Source organism: Erigeron canadensis, chromosome 7 (genome assembly GCF_010389155.1).
Source record: "Erigeron canadensis isolate Cc75 chromosome 7, C_canadensis_v1, whole genome shotgun sequence".
Classification (NCBI taxonomy): Eukaryota; Viridiplantae; Streptophyta; class Magnoliopsida; order Asterales; family Asteraceae; genus Erigeron; species Erigeron canadensis.
In genome coordinates this window covers 31,440,564-31,466,090 of record NC_057767.1, presented here as the reverse complement: position 1 = coordinate 31,466,090, position 25,527 = coordinate 31,440,564, and the positions used below count along the sequence as shown (strand labels likewise).

The window sequence follows — 25,527 nt, the reverse complement described above, 5'->3', positions numbered from 1 at the left end:
ATTTCTCCCGAACTTCTAATTACAATTATCAATCAATAAATATAAAAGATAAAAACAATATTTAAACCCAAGTAAATGTGGATCTACGATTAAACATAAAATCTTGTTCAACACTTGCAAGTAACATTAAAACAACCCTATGACATGCTTACTACCCAAGCGGGTGCTAAAAATAATTAGCTACTCATAACAAGACAAATAACACAAATAATTATCAAATAAATATAATCCATAAGAATAATTATATTGTAATAAAGTCTTGATTAATAGTAATAATAAAAAGAGAAAAGAAGCGAACAAAAGAGTGTTACGGCTGTGATGATCGAAAGTTGCTGCTCGACGAATAAGGCAAAAAGCCTTTGTCTTTTGTAGCTCAATTCGCTCCGTCCAAATTCCCTTCTAACCGACCTCAAATTTAATTCCCTACAAACCGACTATATCAATTCGTAAAACTCCTATTAATAATATTGGTTCGAAAGCTATCTGTTCTCCTCGGCTGCGTTATTCTGTAAATATATATAGGATAGTTCGCCTTGCTTCCCACGTATGCAATTCTAGCCGACATTCAATTTTTAGCAACAATAATAATTAATTGTATTTGTAGTTGATGACTTGATTGTTGTCTTATTACTTTTCCTTGGGCTGACTCCATGAACTAACAAAAGGCTGAGGCCCATCTTGACTTTTTCTTCTTCCATTCGGCCATAAGCCAACGAGCCCACCACCACTTTTGTTATTAAATTGTGAAGCCTACATGTATGCTTGCTATATAATTTAGTCTTGTACCATTATTTTACTTCATGTCACATTTGGCCGAATTTATCTACAATAAGATTGAGCTGCTTTCTCTTCTTTATTGTCATCTGATCATCATCAAATTCGAGCTTGGTTTTCGTCTATCTTGCAAATTTGAATGAAACTTCAAACTTTTATTAACTTCCACCATACGAACCTATAATTCAAATAAACCATCTCTTAAGTATCCAAAGTCATTAAAAACAAGCATAATTTACCAATAAAGAAATGATATCGTGAAAAATAAATATGTATAAAATATGCGATATCAAATGTGCTAGCTTTACAGTCCTAAAGTCCTATCCTTCAATTCACTTTTATATTTTTGTGCTTACAAAACCGACGTCTTATTCTTGTATAGTAATAAAATATACTAGTATGACTTATTCACTTTGCTAAATTTAGTTGCCCCATTAAAGATAATATATAGGTCAAAAAATCAGCCTATTTACTAATAGATTGAAGTACTAAATCTATAAGAGAAGTAACATGAACTAGCTGCTTGTTGGAATGTCTTGACTCTTGTCCATTCTTTATAACTTAGACATGTATTAGCTAAATCAAAATTAGATCAGATATTTTTTTGATATACTAAAAGCCAATTGTTCTTTCTTTAACTTAGTCCATTCTTCCAGTGCAAATCATGTTTCCCAACTTTTTCCAATTCAACCTTCATTAAAGTCTGCCTTGCCATAATGCATGAAGATTCTTATTTGATGAAGCCCTCCAGTCTTACAAAAAATGTTACGAAGAAAGAAATCATGCAACTTAAAACTAGAAGAGAAAATAAATCTGAGAAGATGTCCGAGGCCGGAAAAGGTGGCGCCAATGGTGTTGGTGGTTGTAGAAGGTGGCACAATTGGTGTGTGAAACGTGTGTGATCGCGGTGATGGTGATTGACAACGGATTGTATAGAAAGGAAAAGTGGACATGGATAGAAAGGGAAGGCGTTGACAAAGACAAAAGGTGAGTTTTTGGCGTGTTTGTGTTTGTTGTGAGTGTGTGGCATTTTTGGTATTTTAAAGACCAAAAATTGAAAAAGATATGGAAGCAACATTTTGTTTCTAATAAAGAGTAATAATAAATATAGATAAAAAGATAGTACTTTTGTAAAACTGATACTGAAACTATGTTGTTTTGAAAGAGTAATTTCAAAACCTTTGAAAGACATATTGGGAAGTCTTTGCCAATGAGGTGGGACATGAGGGTTTTCTCTAGCATTAGCTAGTTTTCCCCAAAACGGTAGTGGGACTTCCACCGCCTGTCATGTCCTCGGATTGAGTGTGCTGGTGACGTAGTCGATCTCCATCGGACGATAAAGAGGCATGCCGCTGAGTCCAATCATCGTTGCTGTACAAAAAAAAATGCTCACTAGAGTATGACATGTAAATATGTTATATAAATTTTATAACTAAGTACATAACAAAGTCAATGAAAATGGTAGCCCGCTGATAAGATATATTTGACATTAAAAGGATCCATCAGGATTTCGACAATTGAATATACACATTTGTTTAGAGCATAAGTAATGTCCTACATAATACCTTAATATATTTATACAAGTACCCAATAACATAAAAATTAATAAATTAAAGTAACCATCTTGTCCCTTCTCACGTTGAGTTCAAGCACCCCGAACTGCTGCTAGCGTATTTGACACTCACGACACCGATGTTATACCCCGACTACAAATGTTGAGTTTTGTAGATATGAAAATTTACATATCTAATTAGACGTGACTTGATTGGCGATATGACATAATACAAATCATAACATGTTCGGGGCAGAACTATAGTCCTGGCTTTAAAAACATTGAAGTTTTATAATTTTAAGCAACTAAGGTAGACAATTAATTAACTACATTAATATGTAACTAGATCTTCCCTTACTACATGTATGTATTTGTTCATATATGTATGCATATGTCAAATCCGGCTCGATTAACCATCAATACAAAAAATTTAAAAGTGTAGCCAGATAACACTACACCAATTATTATTTTATTTTTTTTATAGTTTTTTTCGGTTTTGGATCAACCAGATTAATTTGATTTTAGCGTTTTTTTTTCCACAGGTGGTCCCTCAAGAATATATAAATTGATTATGAAGTAACTTATAAAAACTTTCACAACTTTTGTGTCCTAAATATAAAAACGAAAAACTATAGTGGCTAAACTCAAACACCCCAATAAACTCCTCCACAAGAAAACTTTTTTCTCTCTATATATCCCTTCCTCCACCAGATTCCCAAATTTTTCCCCACCGTCATAAACTACCACCACCGTGAGAAAAATGGCATCAACGATGATTCTCGACCCAAAACCCATCCCAACAACCCAAACCCAACAACCCGAACCCGAAGACGATCTCTACACCCGTCTCAAATCCCTCCAACGCCAAATCGAATTCATCGAAATCCAAGAAGAATACGTAAAAGACGAACAAAAAAACCTCAAACGCGAGCTTTTAAGATCCCAAGAAGAAGTCAAAAGAATCCAATCGGTCCCACTTGTTATCGGACAGTTTATGGAAATGATTGATACAAATAACGGAATCGTTGGATCGACAACTGGGTCTAATTATTATGTACGGATTTTGTCTACAATTAATCGAGAAATGTTGAAGCCTTCTGCTTCGGTGGCTCTCCACCGCCATAGTAATGCCCTTGTTGATGTCTTGCCGCCGGAGGCTGATTCGAGTATTTCGCTGTTGAGTCAATCCGAAAAACCCGATGTTACTTATAGTGTAAGTATATGTATATATATATATATATTTTTATATATATTTAGGGTTTAATCAGTTTAAGTTTTGAACTTCTTGTTGTTTGTATAGAGATTTTTAGGTGTTTCTGTTTTATGTATCTAGAGGTGGAGCTAGGGTTTGAAAATTGTATTTTTAAGTTTAGGTATTACTATAAGGCTGTTAGGTACCCAAGCTTAGATGCCGGACAGTCACATATTAATTTTTTAAACCATAAAAATCATGGTGCCCAAGCATTTATTTATTCATTAAACAATAAATAATAAAATATTTGTATGTGAGGGGTTCCACGCCTAAGCTTAGGTGTCGGACAGCCTTATATTCCCTTTTCCATATATATATTATATATATAGGCATATATATATATATACTCTATGTATCTATATGTAAGTAGTTGTTTTGGTAAAACTGCTAAAACTAGTGTCTTAGGTTATTTTGTATAGATAATATATATACATATACAAATTTTTTTATAGTTTTATACTTTTCCTTCACTGCACATAACAAAAGGTTCCATTTTAGATATTTGCTTTCGGTCCCATAAAAGCTTGAGACGACGCTGAATCTTATGACATGTAAATCGGTTACTTCATGAAAAATTTTGTTTAGCCTCTCAGATATGGAAGTCTGCGAAATGCTCTACCTGGCACGTTTTTTTTAGCTATATAGTCGTGTAGTTTTTTGTAGAATTTTTTATAAGGATTACAATCTAGAAAAGGATTTGATAGCTTGTAAAGTTGTTATGAGTGTAGGTAGTTTCGTCTGTGGTAGCTTCTGATTTTTGACATTTTGTAGACCATGAAAGCTTGCAAATCATCTGAGTAGTCTTTGTGAAACATCTTACTGTCTTACGCAAACGACCTGATATGTATAAGTGCCAGTTAGCTTATGATCTGTCATTTTTGATGATTTTAGGTTGGATAGATAATTGCACTAGTTTCCAGTTGGTGACATTAAGTTGGAGAAATAATTGCCATGGTTTCCAGTCACTTAGTATTCTGGTTCACCAGTTGTCTGGGCAACCTGTACGAAAACATACTTGCTGAGTTTATTTTTACCAAAGTGTGCTGTTTGTTACTGTCTGTCTGTATTGGTTTTTAATAAGTTGGTAAGTACGTTGGATTTGGTGGTTGCAAATTACATACAATAGTAAGAAAGGGTAATTATGTTAGATTGAATGGTAATAATATAGTTTTGTGGCATGGATTTAAAAAGTGTGCATAACTGCATATGTTATAAAAAGTGGTCATCTGAGCAGTCTTTGTGAAACGTCTTACTGTCTTACGCAAAGGACCTGATATGTATAAGTGCTAGTTAGCTTATGATCTGACATTTTTGATGATTTTAGGTTGGATAGATGATTGCACTAGTTTTCTGTCACTTAGTATTTCAGAATGTGGGCAACCTCTTTCGTACTTGCATTTTTTTAACCAAATCTGGGCGAATCAATGTTGTACCATATGAGGACTCCTGTCTATTCTGGTTCATTAGTTGTCTGCGCAACCTGCACGAAAACATACTTGCTGATTTTTTTTACCTAAGTGTACTGTTTGTAACTGTATTGAATTTTGATAAGTTGGTAAGTATGTTGGATTCTTTGGTTATAAATTACATACAGTAGTAAGAAAACTATGTTTGATTGAATGGTAATGAATATAGTTTTGTGGCATGGATTTATAAAAATGTGTGCATATGTTATGATAATATACAGAATATAGTTTTGTGCCATGGATTTATATAAAAGTGTGCATATGTTATGATAATATACAGTTTCTTCTGGTTATTTATATGGATGGTTGAGGTGGATTACAAAGTGAAACTATAGGATTGAGGTTTTTGGTTGCTATGTAGACTGGATGATAAGGTTTTCTCTTACTTTTTATGTCATTCAGTTGGTACTTTTACTATATTGAAATACCTATCTTCGTTCAAATAAATTGACATACTTTCTATTGCCCCTAACAGTTCTTTAGTCTTCTTTTTTTAATCTTCACATGGCTGTGCTACTTTGGCATTCTGCCTGGAATTTCATTGTGAAGAGCTTAAAGCACCTAATTTTAGGAGTGATATACCATATTTCTGTATGTATAACTGGTGTTTGAAGTTACAACCTCTAAAAGAATTTGGCACGCTTTTCATATGTTCACCTTTTAGTTTCTGTGGCGAGTCTTCGTTTTGTAGCTTGTCAATATCTGAAGTGAGCTAGTGCTATCCTGTAAGCTTATGTAGAACAATGAGTTTTTGCAAGTTTAAAAAAATCATAAATTGGATATTGTTGATTGTATCTGTGCACAGAAAAGAAGTAGCAAAGAAGTATGCCATATCATTTATCTTCCTTAATTGGTCATTACTCATCAAACCGTTGCTATGTTTTAGTACATGTTTTTTTCTCAAGGTATGTGATATTACTTTGGATGCTTCCTTAATTTGAAGAGCAAGCCTGCTTGTTTTGTCACATTAGTAGACATTAAAATTCATTTTATCTGCTTTATTTTTATGCTATAGACATCAAGAAGATTCATGTACTCTATAGCAGAGTTTAGTATTTCCACTTATCTGAATTTGTTTAGTGAAACGATGCACCTTTCATTTATGTATAAATATGAATTGAAGCTCGCTTTTATATATTGTTCTCTCTGCCTCTAAAAGTCTTTTGAATTTTATGTGTATGTATATTTAAAAATTTATTTTATTTGAGGTCTTTTTCTTGTGTCAATACTAAATCATAAGGATGCTTCTGGGTTTACAGATCCCAGTTATTTGTAAATGACGATTGTGCTTTTCACTGTGGACATCTAGGCATTACCCATTAAGTATAGAACATGTTGCCGTTGTTAGCTTATCATTATATGAGTGAATGTAACGTGGATATCTATTCACACAATGCCCAAAGTTATAGCTCTAACCCTCGCTGTAAATACAAAAATGGGTTCAATGAAAATTTTAAATTGGTGCTATTGTGTTAAAGCCAATAGAAATCTTATAGATCTAAAATCGAGAAATGGTAATGCATGATTCTAGGGTTGGGTTGCTTATAGATTTATTATGTGTTTCTAGTTACACGGGTTGGTCTGTAGCTTGATTTCAATTATTTGATATGTGTTGAGTATTGGTTCTTGCAAAACTAAAATTGTTTCTTCTGAATGTGATTTTATAGGATATTGGAGGATGTGACATTCAAAAGCAAGAAATACGAGAAGCTGTCGAGTTACCTTTGACTCATCATGAATTGTACAAACAGATAGGTATAGACCCTCCTCGTGGTGTTCTGCTCTATGGCCCTCCTGGCACTGGTAAAACCATGCTTGCCAAAGCTGTTGCAAATCATACAACTGCAGCTTTTATTAGGGTCGTTGGCTCAGAATTTGTTCAGAAATATTTGGGAGAGGTATGCCTCTAGTATCCATCTTTAAGGGCTTATGACGACAAAAGTTTATTTGTATTTTCTGCACGTCTTTTTATTCCTAGAGTTAAATCATGTTACCAATGAACCACAATTTAGCACTAGAGTAAATGTAGAAATTCTTCACTCATAACTTCGGCTTCAAAGAGAACTTGTATGCAAAACTTCAAATAGTTTAATGCACATTCGTAATCCATGATATCATCACAATATGCAAAGCTTCAAATAGTTCTATGCATATTATTTCAACAATTATCTCATTTGAATCATGCTTTATACAGGGACCCAGAATGGTTCGTGATGTTTTCCGTCTTGCCAAAGAAAATGCACCTGCTATTATATTCATTGACGAAGTAGATGCCATTGCTACTGCCAGGTTTGATGCTCAGACTGGAGCAGATAGAGAAGTGCAGCGTATTCTCATGGAACTGTTAAATCAGGTGAATTTAATCGCTCCTGAAACTGTAGTTTGATAAGTTATTGAATTTTTTGGCCCTGTTGTAGATGATTTTCTGTTACTGTGATTTAAAAAATAACCATAAATATGGGTTGATTTCAGATGGATGGGTTTGACCAGACAGTGAATGTTAAGGTCATAATGGCAACTAACCGAGCTGACACCTTGGACCCTGCTCTTCTACGTCCTGGTAGACTTGACCGCAAGATTGAGTTTCCTTTGCCTGATAGAAGACAAAAGAGGCTTGTTTTCCAGGTAAGATATATAGCTCCTCTATGTGATTATCTTATTACAGAGGTGGCAAATTCGACCCAGGTACTTATGGGTGGGTATGTGCTGGTTATATGTTATGCATAAAGCGCCAAACAGGGAAAATAAAGGTCTAGCATATCTTTATTGCAAACGTTTCTTAAGTTATTCTGTTCAATACAACAGGTTATTATTAGATCATGTGCTACATGGTTTTGGGATTTTGATATGATTTATGATGTTAGTTGTGATTTTATTCTAATGTAACTTCTATAATGCAGGTGTGCACTGCTAAAATGAATTTGAGTGACGAAGTTGACTTGGAAGATTATGTCTCTCGGCCCGACAAAATCAGTGCTGCTGAGGTAAAATTGATATCATGCAGTTCAAACTTCATTTGACCTTGTGTGATATGCCTTACTCCCGATTCTTTTTAAAGTCCAATAACACTATGCTAAGTCTATGACAAGTTTAGAGGTGACATTTTGACCTGTTTACTTTTGAATGGGTTGATTGTGGACATGTTTTTATCTAAAATGGGTCAAATGGTCAAAATAAAAACAGTAGCTTAAAAGGAAATGATCAAATAGATAGAGTGAGGTCCCCTAGTGTATTTAAATGCAAACAACTTACCAAAAAGCTTTCTAAAATTGTTTATTGGGCTTACCTAATTTAATAACCATATTTAACACATAATTATAAGAACTTAGTTAAATTACATTTCAGTTACCCAACCCCAATGTATATATATTTTGCCGTATCTGATGACAACCATTGCTCGACATTAATTGCTGTGGCATCCAGATTACCGCCATCTGTCAAGAAGCAGGGATGCATGCAGTGCGAAAGAATCGGTATGTGATCCTTCCCAAGGATTTTGAAAAGGGCTACAGAACCAACGTAAAGAAGCCCGACACTGATTTTGATTTCTACAAGTAAAATCCAGTGGTTGAAAGGAGAATAGACCTTGTATTGTTTATTTCCAGAGTTCTTGTTTGGATTGTTATGGATGTTCATGTAATCTTTGTTTGTGTTAGACAAATCGATTTCCAAATCATCTATGTATCAACAGGCAAAATTTATGATCCATTTCTTTAGATGAACACTTCTATGAAATGCCATTACCTATTTTATATTCTTATGCAGTGAAGATTTAGGTTTTAAGAATTCCAAAGGTGCAACTGGTTTGATAGAATAGTTGATTCAAGAATTGAATGGGTTGGAATTCTGTTTTATATTTTAATGAAAATATCTACTCTCTAACTGAACTTTAGAGTTTAGATGAAGTATAGGCTGCATTTCATTTTTATTGTCGACTCAAATACTAAAGCGGGTAATTTTCCTGTTCATGTCATGTGCCTAAGCAGGACGAATTTCTAACTCAAATATATGTGGTTTAACTGGGACTGGACTATATCTGAATTTTCTTTCGGGTTGTGAGAACGATTATTTCACTTGCTGTAGAATGAAAGCATGACATTATCCGAGATAACATGGAAAAAAGTTCAATGTTTATGATTAAAATAGATGTCACGTTATGAACTTAGCAAATATATTTTGCTAACTTTTACCTCAAAAATGTTCATGACTTATAAGCTATGTGCCTATGTACATCAAATAAACGTTTTGAAACTTTATTTTTTCAGATAAACTTCATTACACTTCTCAATTTCCATAAAACCAAAACTCGATATTGAATTCATGGGTAAATAATGTAACTACAACAAAAAGCAAGGTAGATTATTAACAAAACTTGAAAATGAAACCATATATTTATCGGCGTCGTGTATCCCTCACCTCCGTGCACATTACCAGTTTGTTACATTTCATATATATATATCAACAAACTCTTCTCTCTCTCTCTCTCCCACTCTCTCACACACATACACACATACTGCGTGCTTCATCTCTCTCAAAATTCACACTCAAATTTTCAACTAAAAATTTCCAATCCAATTTATCAATACATATACATACATTGCATATTCCAATATATACATACATATCTATATCTATAATTTCAAATGCTAGCAGATTATCACCTTCAATTCATCAATTTCAACTCAATTTCAGCTCTCAGAGCGCGTGCTTCGTTTTCTCCGAAATCAATATCCAGAACGTTCTAGAAGACGCTTGGAAGTTAGTGCGAATTCTCAGGAGAAGGTTCTAGAAGAAGTTGCCGGAGCTCATCATTCAAACTTCACAGCTTCAGAATCAGCTTAATTAATTAGTTTATTCACGAGGAATATTCGTCCATTTGTAAGTGTTTATTTCAGATTTTTTTTAATATGATCTATATAATTTATATACGTATAGTTTCTGTATCTATATGCATGAGTTTGATTTAGTGTTAATTTGTTGATTTTATGACTTGATGTTATCTCTCTCTGTTTATTTGCCAATTTATATGTCTATCTGAGATTGAATACGTCCGATTTTTCGTATTTTTTACGGTGAGAAGTTTTTTTTTTTTTACGTACATGCGATTTGCTGATTGTATACGTATAGATTCTGTATGTATAAGGTTAACTAACTGCGTGATTGTTCACACTTCGTTCTGATGATTCGGAACAATTAATAGTTAGTTCACCTGCATGTTAAAAGCTAAGTGGATATGTTAATTTTCGACTTTTCATGAGAAATTAAATTTGAGTGAGGTCAGTAGAACTAGAATTTTTCTGTATTTAGAGTTTGTAAGTCGTTTTTATTGTTCGAAATAGACAAATATTAGTTGATTGATGCAGAGAGTAGTAGGAACTAGGAAGACATATACAGTGTTGTTAGTAAGTAGTAACACATGGATTTTCTGAAAATAAATTATCGAAACAGATAGATTATAGATATATGTTGGTTGAAACTTCCTTTATTTAGAGTTTGTAAGTTATTCTGTATTACGAGTACTTTTTAACTGCTGTTCAGAAATAGATGGTTTTAGTTGTTGCAGAGTATAATGCAAAGGTTACAAGGAAAATTTACACTGTTAATTGCTTTAGAATAATAGAAACGTAGCTCGAATTTTGGATATTCAGATATATGTTATACAAACAAATAAATATATGTCTTTTCTATTAAAGTGTGGCTGTTGTTTAGAGCACCGACATGGAGTTGGTTTTAGTTACGTATCAGCATTTATAGTTCTGAAATTGTAAGCTCGTAATTTATCAGAGATATTCGGTAGAGTGTGTGTCGCTGTAGCACTCTATTATCGAAGATCCAGCTTGAGTTACCTGTAAGAAATGTTGTGAAGTTATGAAATGTGATTCACCACATTACAGAGTCCTGCAGCACTATTGAGAAGCTTTAACCGGTTAAGCCAGTGATTTTATGTATAAATGCAGCTTTAGGACTCCCCTGCCTTGGTGTGTATTGTTCATTGTTACCTCTTTATGGCTTGTGTAGATATTGCTTTGAACTTTTTGAACATAATTCTCATCATAGAGAAGGGTCACAGATCATTGTTGTTGCTAATTTACCATGGCCATGATTTGAAGCTCTTGTTGTCTATATGCTGTGATGAATAGACGATTTTGTTGCTTATTAGATAAACTAATGGCTGATGTGCATAGTTACCATTTTTACCCTTTTATTCTCTTCTATCAACCTTTTTCTGATTACTTGTGTATGCAATTCCTACATATAGAAAATGAAGTACTGTCACTATTGTTATCTAATCCTGTTCTTATATGTGCCAAACCAGGGAAATTGCCTGATAGGATTGACCAGAAGCTTCAATGTGTATGAAGTTAGTCATGAAACACTGCTCTTCCCAACTGCTTCTGCCGGTCCTTGTCATACTCTTCCTTTTGCCTTTGGTGTGTGCTGACTTGAATTCTGACAGAAAGGCCCTGCTTAAATTTGCTACTGCCGTAACTCATAGTCCAAAGCTCAAATGGGGCAATGCGACTGGAAATGCGACTAGCATCTGCACTTCCTGGCAAGGCATTACCTGTACCTCCGACGGCACTCGTGTGTTTATGGTTCGGCTTCCCGCGGTGGGACTTACAGGATCCATACCATCCAACACTCTTGGATTGCTTGATGCGATGAGAGTTCTAAGCCTCAGATCAAATCATTTAAATGGAAGTATACCATCTGATATCCTTTCTCTTCCTTCACTCCGCTCTCTTTTCCTTCAACATAACAACTTCAACAGAGACCTTCCTGCCGTCTTTCCTCCCCGGCTGCAGATACTAGACCTATCATTCAATTCGTTCAGTGGCAATATTGCACCAAGTATCAAGAATATGACACGTCTGGTTGGATTATACCTTCAAAACAACGCCCTATCTGGTCCAATTCCTGATGTAAATTTCACAACTTTAAAACATGTGAACTTGAGCTACAATTATCTCAAGGGTCCCATTCCATCTTACTTCCAGACTTTCCCAAACTCTTCGTTCACGGGGAACCCTTTCTTGTGTGGATTACCTCTCAAGTCTTGTGAACTCCATCCTACCAAAAAGAAACTTCCACTGTGGGCTATTATAGCCATTGCAATTCTAGGAACTGTTGTGGTGCTAGTACTAGTTGTAATCTTTGTATACAATTGTCTTAGGAAAGTGGATCCAAGTAGAGTCCAGAAAAGGAAGCCTTCGATTGCTAAGCAGGGTGAGGAAGCCAGGGAAGCAGTTGGTAGTGGGCCAATGGATAATGATAAGAAAAAGCTGGTTTTCTTTGAAAGTTCTTATAAGTTTGATCTTGACGACTTGTTGCGAGCTTCTGCTGAGGTGCTTGGCAAGGGTAGTTTTGGAATAGCATATAAGGCGGTTTTAGAGGATTCAACGACAGTGGTTGTGAAAAGGCTGAAAGATGTAGCAGCAAGTCAGAAAGAGTTTGAACAGCAAATGGAGCTTATAAAGAGGATTGGACACCACCAAAATGTCGCACCCCTTCATGCTTTCTATTACTCAACGGATGAGAAGCTTCTTGTGTATGATTATTATCCCGCTGGTAGCTTAATGAACCTCTTGCATGGTAAGCATTTTTCACACGATCCTTGTCTTATATGTCTATGTGCGCATCTTGTTGCTAGAAGTTCCTTTTTAAGTAGAGGTGTCAAAATGAGCTTGTTGTTTTAAGTGGTCCCAAACTCCCAATCACTTTTGAAGGAGGTTTCTGATTATTATGAATAATTAGCATTAAATTTATGATTACATATTCAATTATGTCAATGATAACATTGTTGAACAAAGATATTTTACACATTAATATTAAAATTTGGAAAACATTTGACAACTTTGGGTGGGTTGGGCAGTTTGGGTAACATATGATTATGGGTTTGGGTTGAGACATGTAGTTCCTTGTTCTGGGACAAATGGGTTGGCTTGACTCAAAACACGTCCACTTCTTTTTTTATTTGTTGATAGTAACTGCGTAAACTGCAGTTACAAACGTCCTATTATTTCAACAATAATCTAAAACTCTTGAATAAAATGACTTACGAGGTTGTCCATATTAGAAGTAGAAGTTGGATGACATTTGACTCATTTGACCCATTTCGTGTTTGTTATACTTTTGGATTTAATTCTTTGACTGATAAAGATAGAACATAATCCAAACTGACCATTTGATTAGTGATTAGTTAAGGTGTCTACTGTCTAGTTTGACCCTTCTACTTAATTAATTTTTTTACTAATAAAACACAATAAGACTCATTCATAAGTAGATTCGAAAGAAGTTGCCAAATCTCTATAATGTGAATTTCTAATTGCAGTTTCTGTCAGTGATTAATAATTTAATTTAAATCTCAGGAAACAGTGGTGCGGGTAGAATTCCATTTGATTGGGATACCAGAATCAAAATGGCCCAGGGAATTGCAAGAGGCATTGCCCATATTCATTTCAAGGGAGGCTCTAGGTTCACACACGGAAACATCAAATCGTCAAATGTACTTATCGACCAAGATATGGAGGCCTGTATCATCGATACCGGCTTGCTCCCTGTCATGCACACTCCCCCAACTCCATCTTTCTTATCTGCTGGATACCGAGCACCAGAAGTCCTTGAATCTGGAAAGCACACTCATAAAACCGATGTCTACAGCTTCGGTATCCTCCTACTCGAGATGTTGACTGGAAAACAACCAATTCAATCTCCATCAAGAGGTGACATGGTGGACCTTCCAAGGTGGGTCCAATCAGTGGTAAGAGAAGACTGGACAGCTGAGGTTTTTGACATGGAGCTCATGAGATTTCATAATGTTGAAGATGAGATGGTGCAAGTGTTGCAGATTGGTTTGGCTTGTACTGTGCCAGATCCAGATAGTAGACCAACCATGTATGAAGTTGTTACGAAGCTTAACCAGATCCAGGTATATGATTTGGAAACCGTATCGCCTACTTACTAGAACAGTCATAACAAAGGACTCAGATGTGCAAATCTCTCCATTTCATCATTACAGTTAGCTTAGTTGTAGAAAACTGAAAAAAGTATATTTCATTGCTCTAAACAATGCCTGAACTTTAATTGTAACAAATTACTTGCAAATACTACTCCTGCATATGATCAGGTGAGAATTTAGTTAATCTTTTAACCTGTAAAGCCTAAATATAAATTGCTCCTGATATTGTCAATTTTAATATTTTCTTTTTTCATTGATGTTATTATTATATTTTTTTGCCTTGATTTATGTTTATAAGGAAAGGTTTTAAGTAAATTTTGGATTCCAAAGAGGTATTTAGATAACAATTAAGCATCATAAATATTGTAGAAACATTTACAATCTTCATCCTACAAACAACTTAATGTGTAACTTCCTGCAAAAATATTAAAGAAAATAACCATGAATTCAAAAAAGGAGAAGGGGAAATTAACCCCTAGAAAACTGCAATGTTGAGCAAATGGACAATTACAATACAGGATCGGGTTGGCTTGGTGGATATGAGAAATGTATCAAGTTGTACAATTAGTTAACTAGAGAGTAATTACCTGTCACTTGCTCCATGATTTTTCCATAGCTTCATTTATGGTACAAGGTCCATCCAGTTGTATTATTACTGGCTCATGATAATCATCAGACTCAACAACCAAAGTTTTGAGGTTCGGTGTTTCATGGATTCCGGGTCCCCATGTCTTCATGCTCTCACAACGACGTATTATAACTTTAACCAAAGATGGATATTTGATGCTACAATTCTCACTCCCGCCTGAGTAGAAGCTTTTGAGTCTCTCTGAATTCCGAAGGGATATCTGACAGAGGGAAGGGAACACAATAACATGTCCGGATTCATCATCTCCACCATCACCACCCCAAATCACTTCCTTTAAACTCCAACAAGAGTGAATTTCCAATTCCTTGAGATTGACAAGGCTTTGTGCTACACTCACTGTGCATACTCTTGCTAATCCATAACAATATACCATTTCAAGCTTAACTAGGCTAGTAAGACGTATATATTCATCTCGGCATTTCCATAGCACCTCCAATCTTATATCTCGCAATTCCAGGTGTTTTAGTTCCTTGAAAAACTTTACCCCTGTTTTCCATTCATCGACCACTATTGGCACATCACCTTTAACAACCACTATTGGCACATCACCTTTAACAACAATCAAGAATGAAAGATAAACAAACTATAAATTGGGAATAGATATGATGGAAGAGAAAAATCAAAAACAATAATTGAGGAACATAATAAACATTTATAAAAGATGAATGGGGGGCCTAAGAAAAAAAAAGAAAAACTTTACACCAAGGAACAAAACACTTATCGTCTATCGCATTGGCATTGCATTTTTTAACTTATATAATGTAATCAATTGACATGTAGAGTGAAGAGACAGTTTCATATATACAGCTATTAAGGGTCATAACTTTGATTACGTAGTGTTTTGTCATAACCCAAATTTGGATCTAGTTTTGAAAATAGATTTTAAGCCTCTAATTTTATGGCTCCATCAAGATCATCAACTGAATGTGTCAAAAGGCTGAAATTGGTGCAACCAATCTATTACGTACAGAGAATGCCGATGATATGGAGTAGAATTTGGTAGCCCCGTGAGATTATATGAGTTATGTTTTATCACTAACAGATCAAATGGGTTAGGTTTCACTGTTAATATATTACCTTAACAAGAAACTGGTCAAATGGGTCAGGTATATAAACTAAGAGGTTGTAAATATATATAACGGGTAAAATCAAAATAATTACTTATAAAAAAGCAGCGGATTACGTGAGAACTGAAATGACAATAAAACCAACCCAACCTGGCCGTTGCCTGCTACCCGTATCTGTAACTATCCTGTAACCATACAATACCATCATCATTATCACTGCATTCATGACCTGCATTTGACCCTTTTCAGGTATAAAAAAGGTTTTGTTAACGGGTCAAACGGGTAAATTTTACCACGTATCGAACAAGGGTAGGGATGACTTCTTATGAATGCCATAAAACTAAAATATAAATATGATTGAAAAAACTATTTATCAAAATAATCGAACCGTTAGGTTCATTTCCCCACCAATTCAACAACTAGAAAGAGATTATTATTTATTATATATTAGAAACTTGTTTAAGGAGACAACAAATTAGTTACTCTGTAAATACTTATCATACTCCTCATATTCATGATACACATATTAAAATGTTCGCTAGTCTTGCACACCATTAAGAGATCATCTCCTTAACATATATAATTAAGAGATCATCTCCTTAACATTTAGCCATATCTATTTGCTGCTTAATCCTCCTCATATCTTTGAGCATATTAACTTCGTTCCTCAACTTTTTAACATTTTCATCTTAACGCCACATGTAACTAAACTTCTTTATAGCTCCATCAAAACCTGAATCAGAAAAATATCTTGATGTGAGATATATAATTCAATCCTTGACCCCGAGAAAGAGAATCTCAGAAATATCATATTTACATTGCGGAATATCATCAAACGACTTTGTCATGAGCATATGGTCATCTGTGATCTACCTGATGATTAAGAAATAATATAAACAAGTTAAGAGACGTAATAAATATTGGAGATGATCAGAAAAATAATTAATTTTATTACCATCTCCACTCTCTCAAATTATTTTCCACAGCATCATTTATGCCACAAGGTCCATCCAGTAATATTGGACTGTGGCTATACCCGTAATAACCAACCAACCTGTTGAGTTTGGGTGTTTCATGAATTCCGGGTCCCCATTTCTTCAAGCTTCTACATGTTTCGATTCTTACATCCATCAAAGATGGATATTTGATGCTACAATTCCCATTCCCAGTTGAGCTGAAGAAGCTTTTGAGCCTGACGCAGTTAAAAAGGGTGATCTTTACAAGGGAAGGGAAGAGAATAACAATATTTGCAGAAGAATGTTGTTGTTCAACTATTTCTTCGGTTTCACCTCCTCTACCTCTATCGATTTCCTCTCCATCTCCCCTAATCACTTCCTCTAAACGAAAACAGCCTACAATTTTAAGTTTCTTGAGATTGACAAGCCCTTGTGCTATACCCACTGTCAATACTCTTACTAACCTCTTACAATAACTAATACGAAGATTGACTAGGTTAGTTAGACTTATATATTCATCTGGGCATTTCCACAAGACCTTCAACCATTTTAGATGTGACAATCTCAGGTGTTGTAGTTGCATGAAATACTTTTCCGATGGTGTTTTCTTTTCATCCCAATCGCAGCTCGTACTATCCAATAAGTATATCACATCGGGGCAATCTGACAACCTAATATACTTTAATTTAATAAAACCTGACAGGGTGGGCATGATATCATACAACAGATGAACGTATCCAAAAAATATACGAGGATGACTTTCCTCAATCAATTCTTTCATCCACTTCAATAATGAAATCCTAAGAATGTAGTTTGAAAGAACTAGATAGCGATCTGACCTGGTGGTGGCCTCCAAAGGTAGATAGTCTTTTCCAATTTGAATTAGAAATCCTTTTAGCTTTGCATAACTGAAACCTTGATGAGGAATACCATTTTCAAACCTAAGCACTTTTAGCACCAAATATGTGAGCTTCGACAACTTCATTACTTCGACAACACAATCATAAACTCCTTCTCTCACCTGCCTGAAGTCAATGCACAACTCTTCCAGCCTCCACAACTTCGATATGACACCGGGTGTTATGTGAGATAGATCTTCGCAGTCAGTAACTTCAAGCTGCCTTAAGTTTACCAACTGACCAATCTCTTGAGGAATCTTTTTTATGTTAGTACCATTGAGAATTAGAATCTCAAGGTCTTTCATCTCCCCAAGCATAGAGATATCATCAAAATACTTCACTTTTTCAAGATTGAGCATGTGAAGTTTTGAGAGTAGCTTGAATGATTGTGGAAGTTTCATCCAAGGACAACGCATATCTAAAACCTTTACTTCTTTCATGCCCTCAATGAGTTCATTGGAAATCGAGTATAGATAGTCGTTGTCATTTATAGCGAAAATCTCAAGGCGCGGTAAGTCAATCTTATAATCAGGAAGCTTGGAGAGGCTATTCTTCATGAGGGAAATCCCCGTGTAGTCCTTTAAGCTGTTTTCTCTTGGTAGCCATTCTGTCAAACCCTTCCCGGCCTTTACCAAATATTTGTTCTCCCCTTGAGATGCAATTAACAATGCCACGTCGCGAACAACATCATGCATTTTGGTAAAGCCTTCCTGTTGTGTATGCAATAACAAGCCAGAAGAAGTGAGGATATTTATTGCATTTTGAACCCGGCCTCTTGCATCCTCTATGCTATCCAGGTCATCAAACTTTTCTAGACCCACCCCATAACGCACCAAGTTTTCCAACTCAATATCTTCATCTTCAGGGAACAAACTACAGATTAAGAAACATGATTTGGCTTCTTGACTTTTAAGATGCTCATAACTTAGTTGCAAATGAGTAAATGCTTTCCGTATCTCATCATCAATATCCAATGGTGCATGTTTTTGCAATTGTCTAAGAGCCCAGTTCCACGATTCCATGCTTTCATTTTTCAAAGCATTTCCTACCGCTTGAATAAGTAGTGGCAATCCACCGCATTCCTGAGCAACCTTCAATGCAACTGGTTTCAAATTGGAATCCGTCTCCAATCTTTCACCAACCACGCGTTTGAAAAGTATCCATGCTTCTTTTGCTGGCAAAGAGTCTAGATAAATTTTACTTTGAGCATTCATCTTCTCACACACTTTTTCACTTCTAGAGGTCAACAAAAGCTTGCAATTGGTGTGGTTAATAGGAATGCACAAATCTTCTAGATCGAGTTTTTCCCAGACGTCATCTAATATGATTAGAACCTTCTCCCCTTTCTCTATTCGCTTTTTTGCATTTTCAAGATCGTTTTTAATCTCCTGAGCTTTTACAGTTTGTGTCACAGTTGTAAAAGCAATATCAACAAACGTCATATTACTCTTTTTTACTCTTGCAGCAACTTCCTTGGCTAAAGTGGTTTTTCCAACACCACCCAAGCCATAGATTCCAATAATTTGTATGTTGTCATCTTCAAGAGCCTTAATGATATCCTCCAAAGCTGAATTTTGGGTTACGATATCATCAAGATCTTTGTTTTGATAAACATCTAATGGTCCGGGTGCACGGGTATAAACAGAGACACAAGTCACAAAATCCTTGCCACGTTCTTGGTGCTCCAAAAGACAAGGAGTCATTTTTGTTGCAACCATCTTACCGTAACGATGACGAGTGGCCCAATTACCACACATTCCTATCTTGAAACACGTCTTCTTGGCATTCGCTTCTTGTTGGAGAAACTCTTGAGCCTTGGATATTTCTTGTGCGGCCTCCTCCACCCACTTTTCAACACCAACTATGAGATTGTTTCCTTCGACTTTTGCGATATTGATTTGTTGTTCAACCCTCTCCTTCATATCTTGGAGCTTTTCGACTTCATTTTTGAACTTTCCCACATTATCTTCGCAATTCCACATGTAACCGGTCTCTTTTTTAATCACACAAAACAATGAGTCCACTACTTTCCCAATCACGGTACTACTGACTTGTTCTGCCATATTCTAATTGGTGTTTTTTTTTTTAATAATTGAAATAACAAGAAATAATGAAATTTGGGAAGAAACTAACAACAAATTTTTGGATGGATGATATGATCAAGTAGATTATTCTTTTTTTTTTTTTTTGCCAACAGGGAATCATATATATGATTGAATCGAGCAAAATAAGTGTAAGTTGATCATTGATGGGTAACAATAATAATTGTAGGAATGTCTTTTATAAAAAGATGTGGAGCCTCACAGAAAAAAATAATTCCCACAAAGCAACAAAAAGTTAAAGCTAGAAGTGGACATATACTACTTGCACTAATTGATGTCAAGTGTCAAATTATCACATTCTTAAAAAGAGACTCATTCGTTCACCAATATTTTGAGGGTGACTTTAGTACCTTAAATAAGAAACGATTTAGACTTCTTGGGGTTACCAATTAAACGAGGATCAACAAATAGGTGGAACAATTGGGTGCCGAAAAAGGTAAACATCATGATATGAAGATCTACTCGTAACATGCTTGGAGGCATTGGCAATAAGGGGTATAAACCGGTTTTGCTTCTTTGCGGGGGTTGCAATAGTAAAAATGAAGATGTGAAGCATAAGTTCACACCCTGTTCTTTTGCAATGTTGGTTCGGGATGCAATTATGTCTTGGTGTTGAATTCCACCACAATCTTAGTTCTATGTAAAAGATGTGAGAGAAACTAATAAATGTGATTGTTTTTATGGAGCTTTTTGAAGGGAACGATAGATTTCATAATCGCAGTGGTCCCAATCCTCGAGCAACTAGTTGAAGAAATAAAAGAAATGACCTTTTTTGTGGATTTCTAGCAGATCTTAAAGTTTGGGATGAAATGAAAAGAGTAGTGTGATTTCAATATGTTTGGAAATGCTTATATCTTACGTAATATGCAATTGTGTGTTAATTGTTTAACACTTCGCTAGAAACCATATTGTTATTCAAGAAAAAAAAGTAACCAACCAAACCATTATTTATTCAAGCGAATGGATACAGGTATAGTGTTTTTATTTATATATTAATTTACCATTAAATATAATTTTTGGAACATAATATTTATATAGTAAATGTATCAATTTTTATGGATCAATATTTAACGTCTATTTCCCGATCATATTATTAACTTGATGCTTTTGGCTTTGTTAAATATATTTCATCTCTTCTAAAATGAGTGTTCTATTTAAAAAATTATATATAAAAAGATTTAAATTGTGTGTTATTAACTAACCAGAACATTCCATTGTTAGTTAGGTAGAATTCACAAGATCGTCAGTCGAGTTTTTTGCAAAAATGGGTCTCTTTTACTAACTTTTAGTAAAAATGGGTTACTTCCAATTTGTGTTGCAAAAATGGGTTATTTTTTACAAGAGATAAATTTGGGGGGCCATTAAACTTTACAGATTATTCATTTCCGCCCCTTTCTTTCTTTCTTTTTTTCTACACTACACCCCATTCTTTTCTTTTACAAGTAAAACTTTTAACTTCCATCTATCTATTTATTCATATATAAAAAAAGTTTTATGTATCACTTTTAAACAATTCATACAAGAAGTTTCGTTTATGAAAATTTGCACCCAAGTTTATTTTTAAAAATTTGTACTCCCTAATAAAATAAATCTCTTCCTATTAATTATTTATGTCTTTAAAATACCTTATTTGTTCTTGAACATTTTTTATTTCCATAATATCCTCTACACCCTAAAGTCAGGAACGCTCCAACCGTTGTTCCTCTTTTGTAACCCGCAATTTTATTAACGTTGATATGGAAATTACTACCATCAACCGCTGTCACTTCCGCCCACCGCCGTAGTATACTGCCGCTGCATCGCACGGGTATCCATTTAGTATAAATTTAATTAAACAATAACACAAAAACAAAACATAATTAAAGCTAAAATTTTGCATGTTATCAAAATCTTGGATAATCCAAACCATTAGGAATCCTTAAGTAAAACTTATAATAGCTATATTGCTATAATAACTTTTGATATGTCAAATGATTGTATAATCTATTCATTTCTAACTTTGGAGTATTCTTTTTTTTGGTTGGGTCATTAAATTTTTAGTTATGAAAAACATATACTATTTTTATACAAAATTTTATGAATTATAATACAGTTCAAATACTTAAAACTTATAAAATAATAAAATGATTGATAGTAAAGTGATCCAAATGGATCAAGAAAATACATTATTATAATAAGATACTTTGAATAAATATATAACAGTTTAATAAATTTAACATACCCATTAATCAATCTGATATTGTTATTTTTATTTATATTGTTAATATATGTATCCATCTTTTCTTATTATCCAATAAAATTAAAATTCATTTTTTACTTTTCAACATGCTTTAAATGATTACCTTCTTATGTGTTATTGTTTAAGTTTAGAATGATATTCAAACGGCTTAAATAACCAAGTTAATGAAAGTATCATTTTTGCTTTTAAAAATAGAATTGAGTATAAATTTTATAGGGTTAAATGCAAATTTCGTCCCTGTGGTTTTTTGAAAAACGGGTTTTCATTCCTTTATTAGTTTTTGAGTTTTTTTCATCCCTATGGTCTTACTTCCGTTAAATATACTCGCCCCTGATGGGCACTTTTGTCATTTTACCCAACTATTTTCTTTGTTCTTCTTCAACCTTTAAACACACCATTGACTTCATCCATGTTCTTAGAAAATCAAGTAAAGCTAACTTCAGACACCATAAAGAAATGCATACTAACCCATATCTTAAAATACTTGTATACATATATATGTATATGTATTTCTTAATATATATATATATATATATATATATATATATATATAGTAAGTAAGTAAAGTAAGTAACTGCTTAGTGTCGCATTTCGTGGATTTTGAGCCCCAATACCTCGACGGTGTATGGGGGAGGTTAGGATGTAGGCAGACCTTACCTCTACCTAAGTAGAGAGGTTGCTTCCAGTTTCTACCTAAATGGTAGAAAAGACCCTCCAACCTTTGCATGACATATACATATATATATATATATATATATATTTCACTCCAATCATCATAATATACCTTAGACCATCCACAACAAGGGTATCCATAGGTGATTTGTGATGACATGAAGGATGTTTGTAGGAAGGGTATTGTTGTGAGTGATGATGTTGAGGGTATCCATCCTTTGGTGTTTGTAGAGAAGGATGGTGAAGGATGGAGGTATATGACAAAAATTGGATAGATGATGAATTGGTTTGGCAAAAATTAGTTGGTAAGTTATTTGGTTGTTTGTAAGAAGGATTGTTATATTATTATTGTGGGTAAAGGGTATTTGTGAAAAAAATGGATGAAAATCTGACAGTGATTAGGATGTTTATTAGATGGATATCTTAAACTGATGCGTACAGTCTTACCCCACTTCATGTGCCACATCATTTTGTAACAAATTGTTTGTAGCAATTCTTAGTGTGACAATAACACCTTCAATTGGTAATTGGCAACTTGATACAGTTATTGCACTTGATAAAATTGAATACTTCACATCATAAAATTGCCACATCTGATGTACTACAGTTATTGCACTTGATACAATTGAATACTTCACAGCATAAAATTGCCACATCTGATGTACTACAGTTATTGCATTTGATACAATTGAATACTTCACAAGCTCTTACAATTACCAAACGTAGCAGAGAAACAAGCAGGGGACTTCAAATCTTCCTTCGCCAACCGAAAATATATCTTGTTTCATGAGTTCGAACTTCAGGTAAGGATCTCTATCATCTCCCATATTTTGGGCTTTGTGATTTTTGTTTATAAGTTCACGCATTATATTGCACACAAGGTGCTCGATGAAATGCATATATGAAAATTTTATGATTATTTTTGTAGCTTCCAGTTTGAGTTGAAGTGCTAAAAAGAACTGATGATTGTTTTTGGCATGAATTTGTATGTGATATTGCTGTAGATATTAATTCAGATTGATATGGATGTATGAATATATTATTTGATTTTGATTAGGTATAAATATAGATCATATATGTATTGATCATATATATGGAAGCGGTTCAGATTTATACATCGATGTAAAGTATGAATATATTTATGGGTTTTGAAAGAAAATGATGAAATGGGACAAAAAGACAAAAATGCCCTTCACGTGACTTGCATGTGAGGGGATTTAACGACAGGGATTAGTTGTTTTTAACGGAAATCTAACCACATGATTGAATAAAACTCAAAAACTAACAGAGAGATGAAATAGTCGTTTTTTGAATAACCACAGGAACGAAATTTGCATTTAACCCAATTTTATATTAATAGTATCAAAATTCTTGTATGATCTGTAAAAGATGCTACATTAAACTTTTTTTATATTAATTATTAAATTATATATATATATATATATATTGCCGGTAGAGCTGAGAGAAAAAAAAGATTGAATTCTCTTGTATCTGATTGGCTGATGGTTTTATTTTCTTATGTTTTGATTGGTTGAGTCTATTTTTAGAAATGATTTAAAATTTATTTAAGAAGAATCTTTTCATTAGTGAAGTTAAATATAAATCAAATATATTTGTAATTATATTTGGAATTTAAAGAAGATGCTTAATACTAGATACAAACAAATTTTTTTATTAAAATACGGAGTATAATAGTTTTTATTTATTTTTAATTTAATTTGAACATAATAAAAACCAAGTTAATATATGGGTTGGTAAATTGACTGCAGTCTATATAACTAGAACACAATTGTGAAACATAATGAGAAATAGTAGCTTATGAAAATTATTACTATATATTTTTAAACATGTGCTTTTTTAAAGTTCGTTTAAAAGAAGTGGGATTATGTACTCCACCATTATTGTTTATGCAAGAATTATAACTATTTATAGTGTATAATTTTTCTCAAATTTATAATTAAATTTTTTTAACAATAAGAGTTTTTTTTAACCTACATAAAGATTCATAGAAAGTTTATATATGATATACATTTGTCAGTTAGAACCACCCCAATTGGGATGACAGGTTATAAACCTTTAACCTTAATCAGACCCACTAAAGTTTCATATCATAAATTACAACCAAGACCCAACTTGCATCAACCTGTAGGTTTGTGGGTTATTAGGTTAAATGGATTGTTATTGGATTAATTTAGTCAAATTAGTTGTTTTCTAGATAAATTGGTTGACGGGTTGAAATGTCAAATGTGTGGTTTTTTGTCAAACGGATCAGTATTAATTATAAACAAATTAATATAAAAATATTTCAGGTTGGGAGGTGGACCTAGAGGTGTACAAAAAACCGGGTTGAAACCCGAACCTGAACCCAAAACTGGTCAACAACCGGGTCTGACCCAACTCGGCGGTTACTAACCGGTTTGGGTTTTCGTTTTTATATCGGGTTAAGATCGGGTCTAGCACGAGTTTTGGTAAAAACAATTGGTAAAACCTGGTCAATGCCCAGTCAAAGTTTGACAAAAAACCGGTATCATTGGGTCAAATCCGGTTTTGGCCTCATTGACCAAAAAACTGGGTTGAATTGAGTAAAAACCTGTTTTTGTACACCACTAGGTGGACCTAACAACCAAAGGAGCTAACCCGAACTAACCTGGAAAAAATCAAGTTGATGGGTTGGTAGGTTGAGATACTTGACCTAAAACTGTTTTTCTTCAAATTGAGTATCGGGTTAGATTGACTATTAACAACCTTAACATGATATACCTAAAATTACACGTGTGTAAAATTTTATCTGAACTTTATATTCAATCTATCATATTAAACTTCATATATCAATAAACATGCCAAAAAAAGAAGAAAAAAAATACTAATATGATAAGATTCATAAAAATATCAATAGAACAATCTTTACAATTAAACTATATGCTTTTTTTTCTCTCTTTC

The 25,527-nt window shown here is 34.0% G+C and overlaps 3 protein-coding genes across 3 annotated transcripts; 2 read left to right on the top strand and 1 right to left on the bottom strand.

The window, feature by feature from the left end:
- Nucleotides 1–3,024: 3,024 nt before the first annotated feature.
- LOC122607678 (26S proteasome regulatory subunit 6B homolog) lies at nt 3,025–8,798 on the top strand. Its single transcript, XM_043780698.1, has 6 exons — nt 3,025–3,539; nt 6,712–6,942; nt 7,239–7,397; nt 7,517–7,669; nt 7,945–8,028; nt 8,468–8,798. Exons 1-6 carry the CDS (start codon nt 3,087–3,089, stop codon nt 8,600–8,602), a joined length of 1,215 nt encoding a protein of 404 aa, XP_043636633.1. The 5' UTR covers nt 3,025–3,086; the 3' UTR covers nt 8,603–8,798.
- Nucleotides 8,799–9,850: 1,052 nt separating this feature from the next.
- LOC122608368 (probable inactive receptor kinase At5g58300) lies at nt 9,851–14,226 on the top strand. Its single transcript, XM_043781463.1, has 3 exons — nt 9,851–9,922; nt 11,361–12,637; nt 13,414–14,226. Exons 2-3 carry the CDS (start codon nt 11,395–11,397, stop codon nt 14,007–14,009), a joined length of 1,839 nt encoding a protein of 612 aa, XP_043637398.1. The 5' UTR covers nt 9,851–9,922; nt 11,361–11,394; the 3' UTR covers nt 14,010–14,226.
- A 1,913-nt stretch (nt 14,227–16,139) lies between these two features.
- On the bottom strand, nt 16,140–19,637 carry LOC122609302 (probable disease resistance protein At4g27220). The gene is made up of 3 exons (XM_043782354.1): nt 16,675–19,637; nt 16,537–16,592; nt 16,140–16,452 (listed from the first exon to the last, which is right to left on the bottom strand). Exons 1-2 carry the CDS (start codon nt 19,635–19,637, stop codon nt 16,589–16,591), a joined length of 2,967 nt encoding a protein of 988 aa, XP_043638289.1. The 3' UTR covers nt 16,140–16,452; nt 16,537–16,588.
- Nucleotides 19,638–25,527: the final 5,890 nt, after the last annotated feature.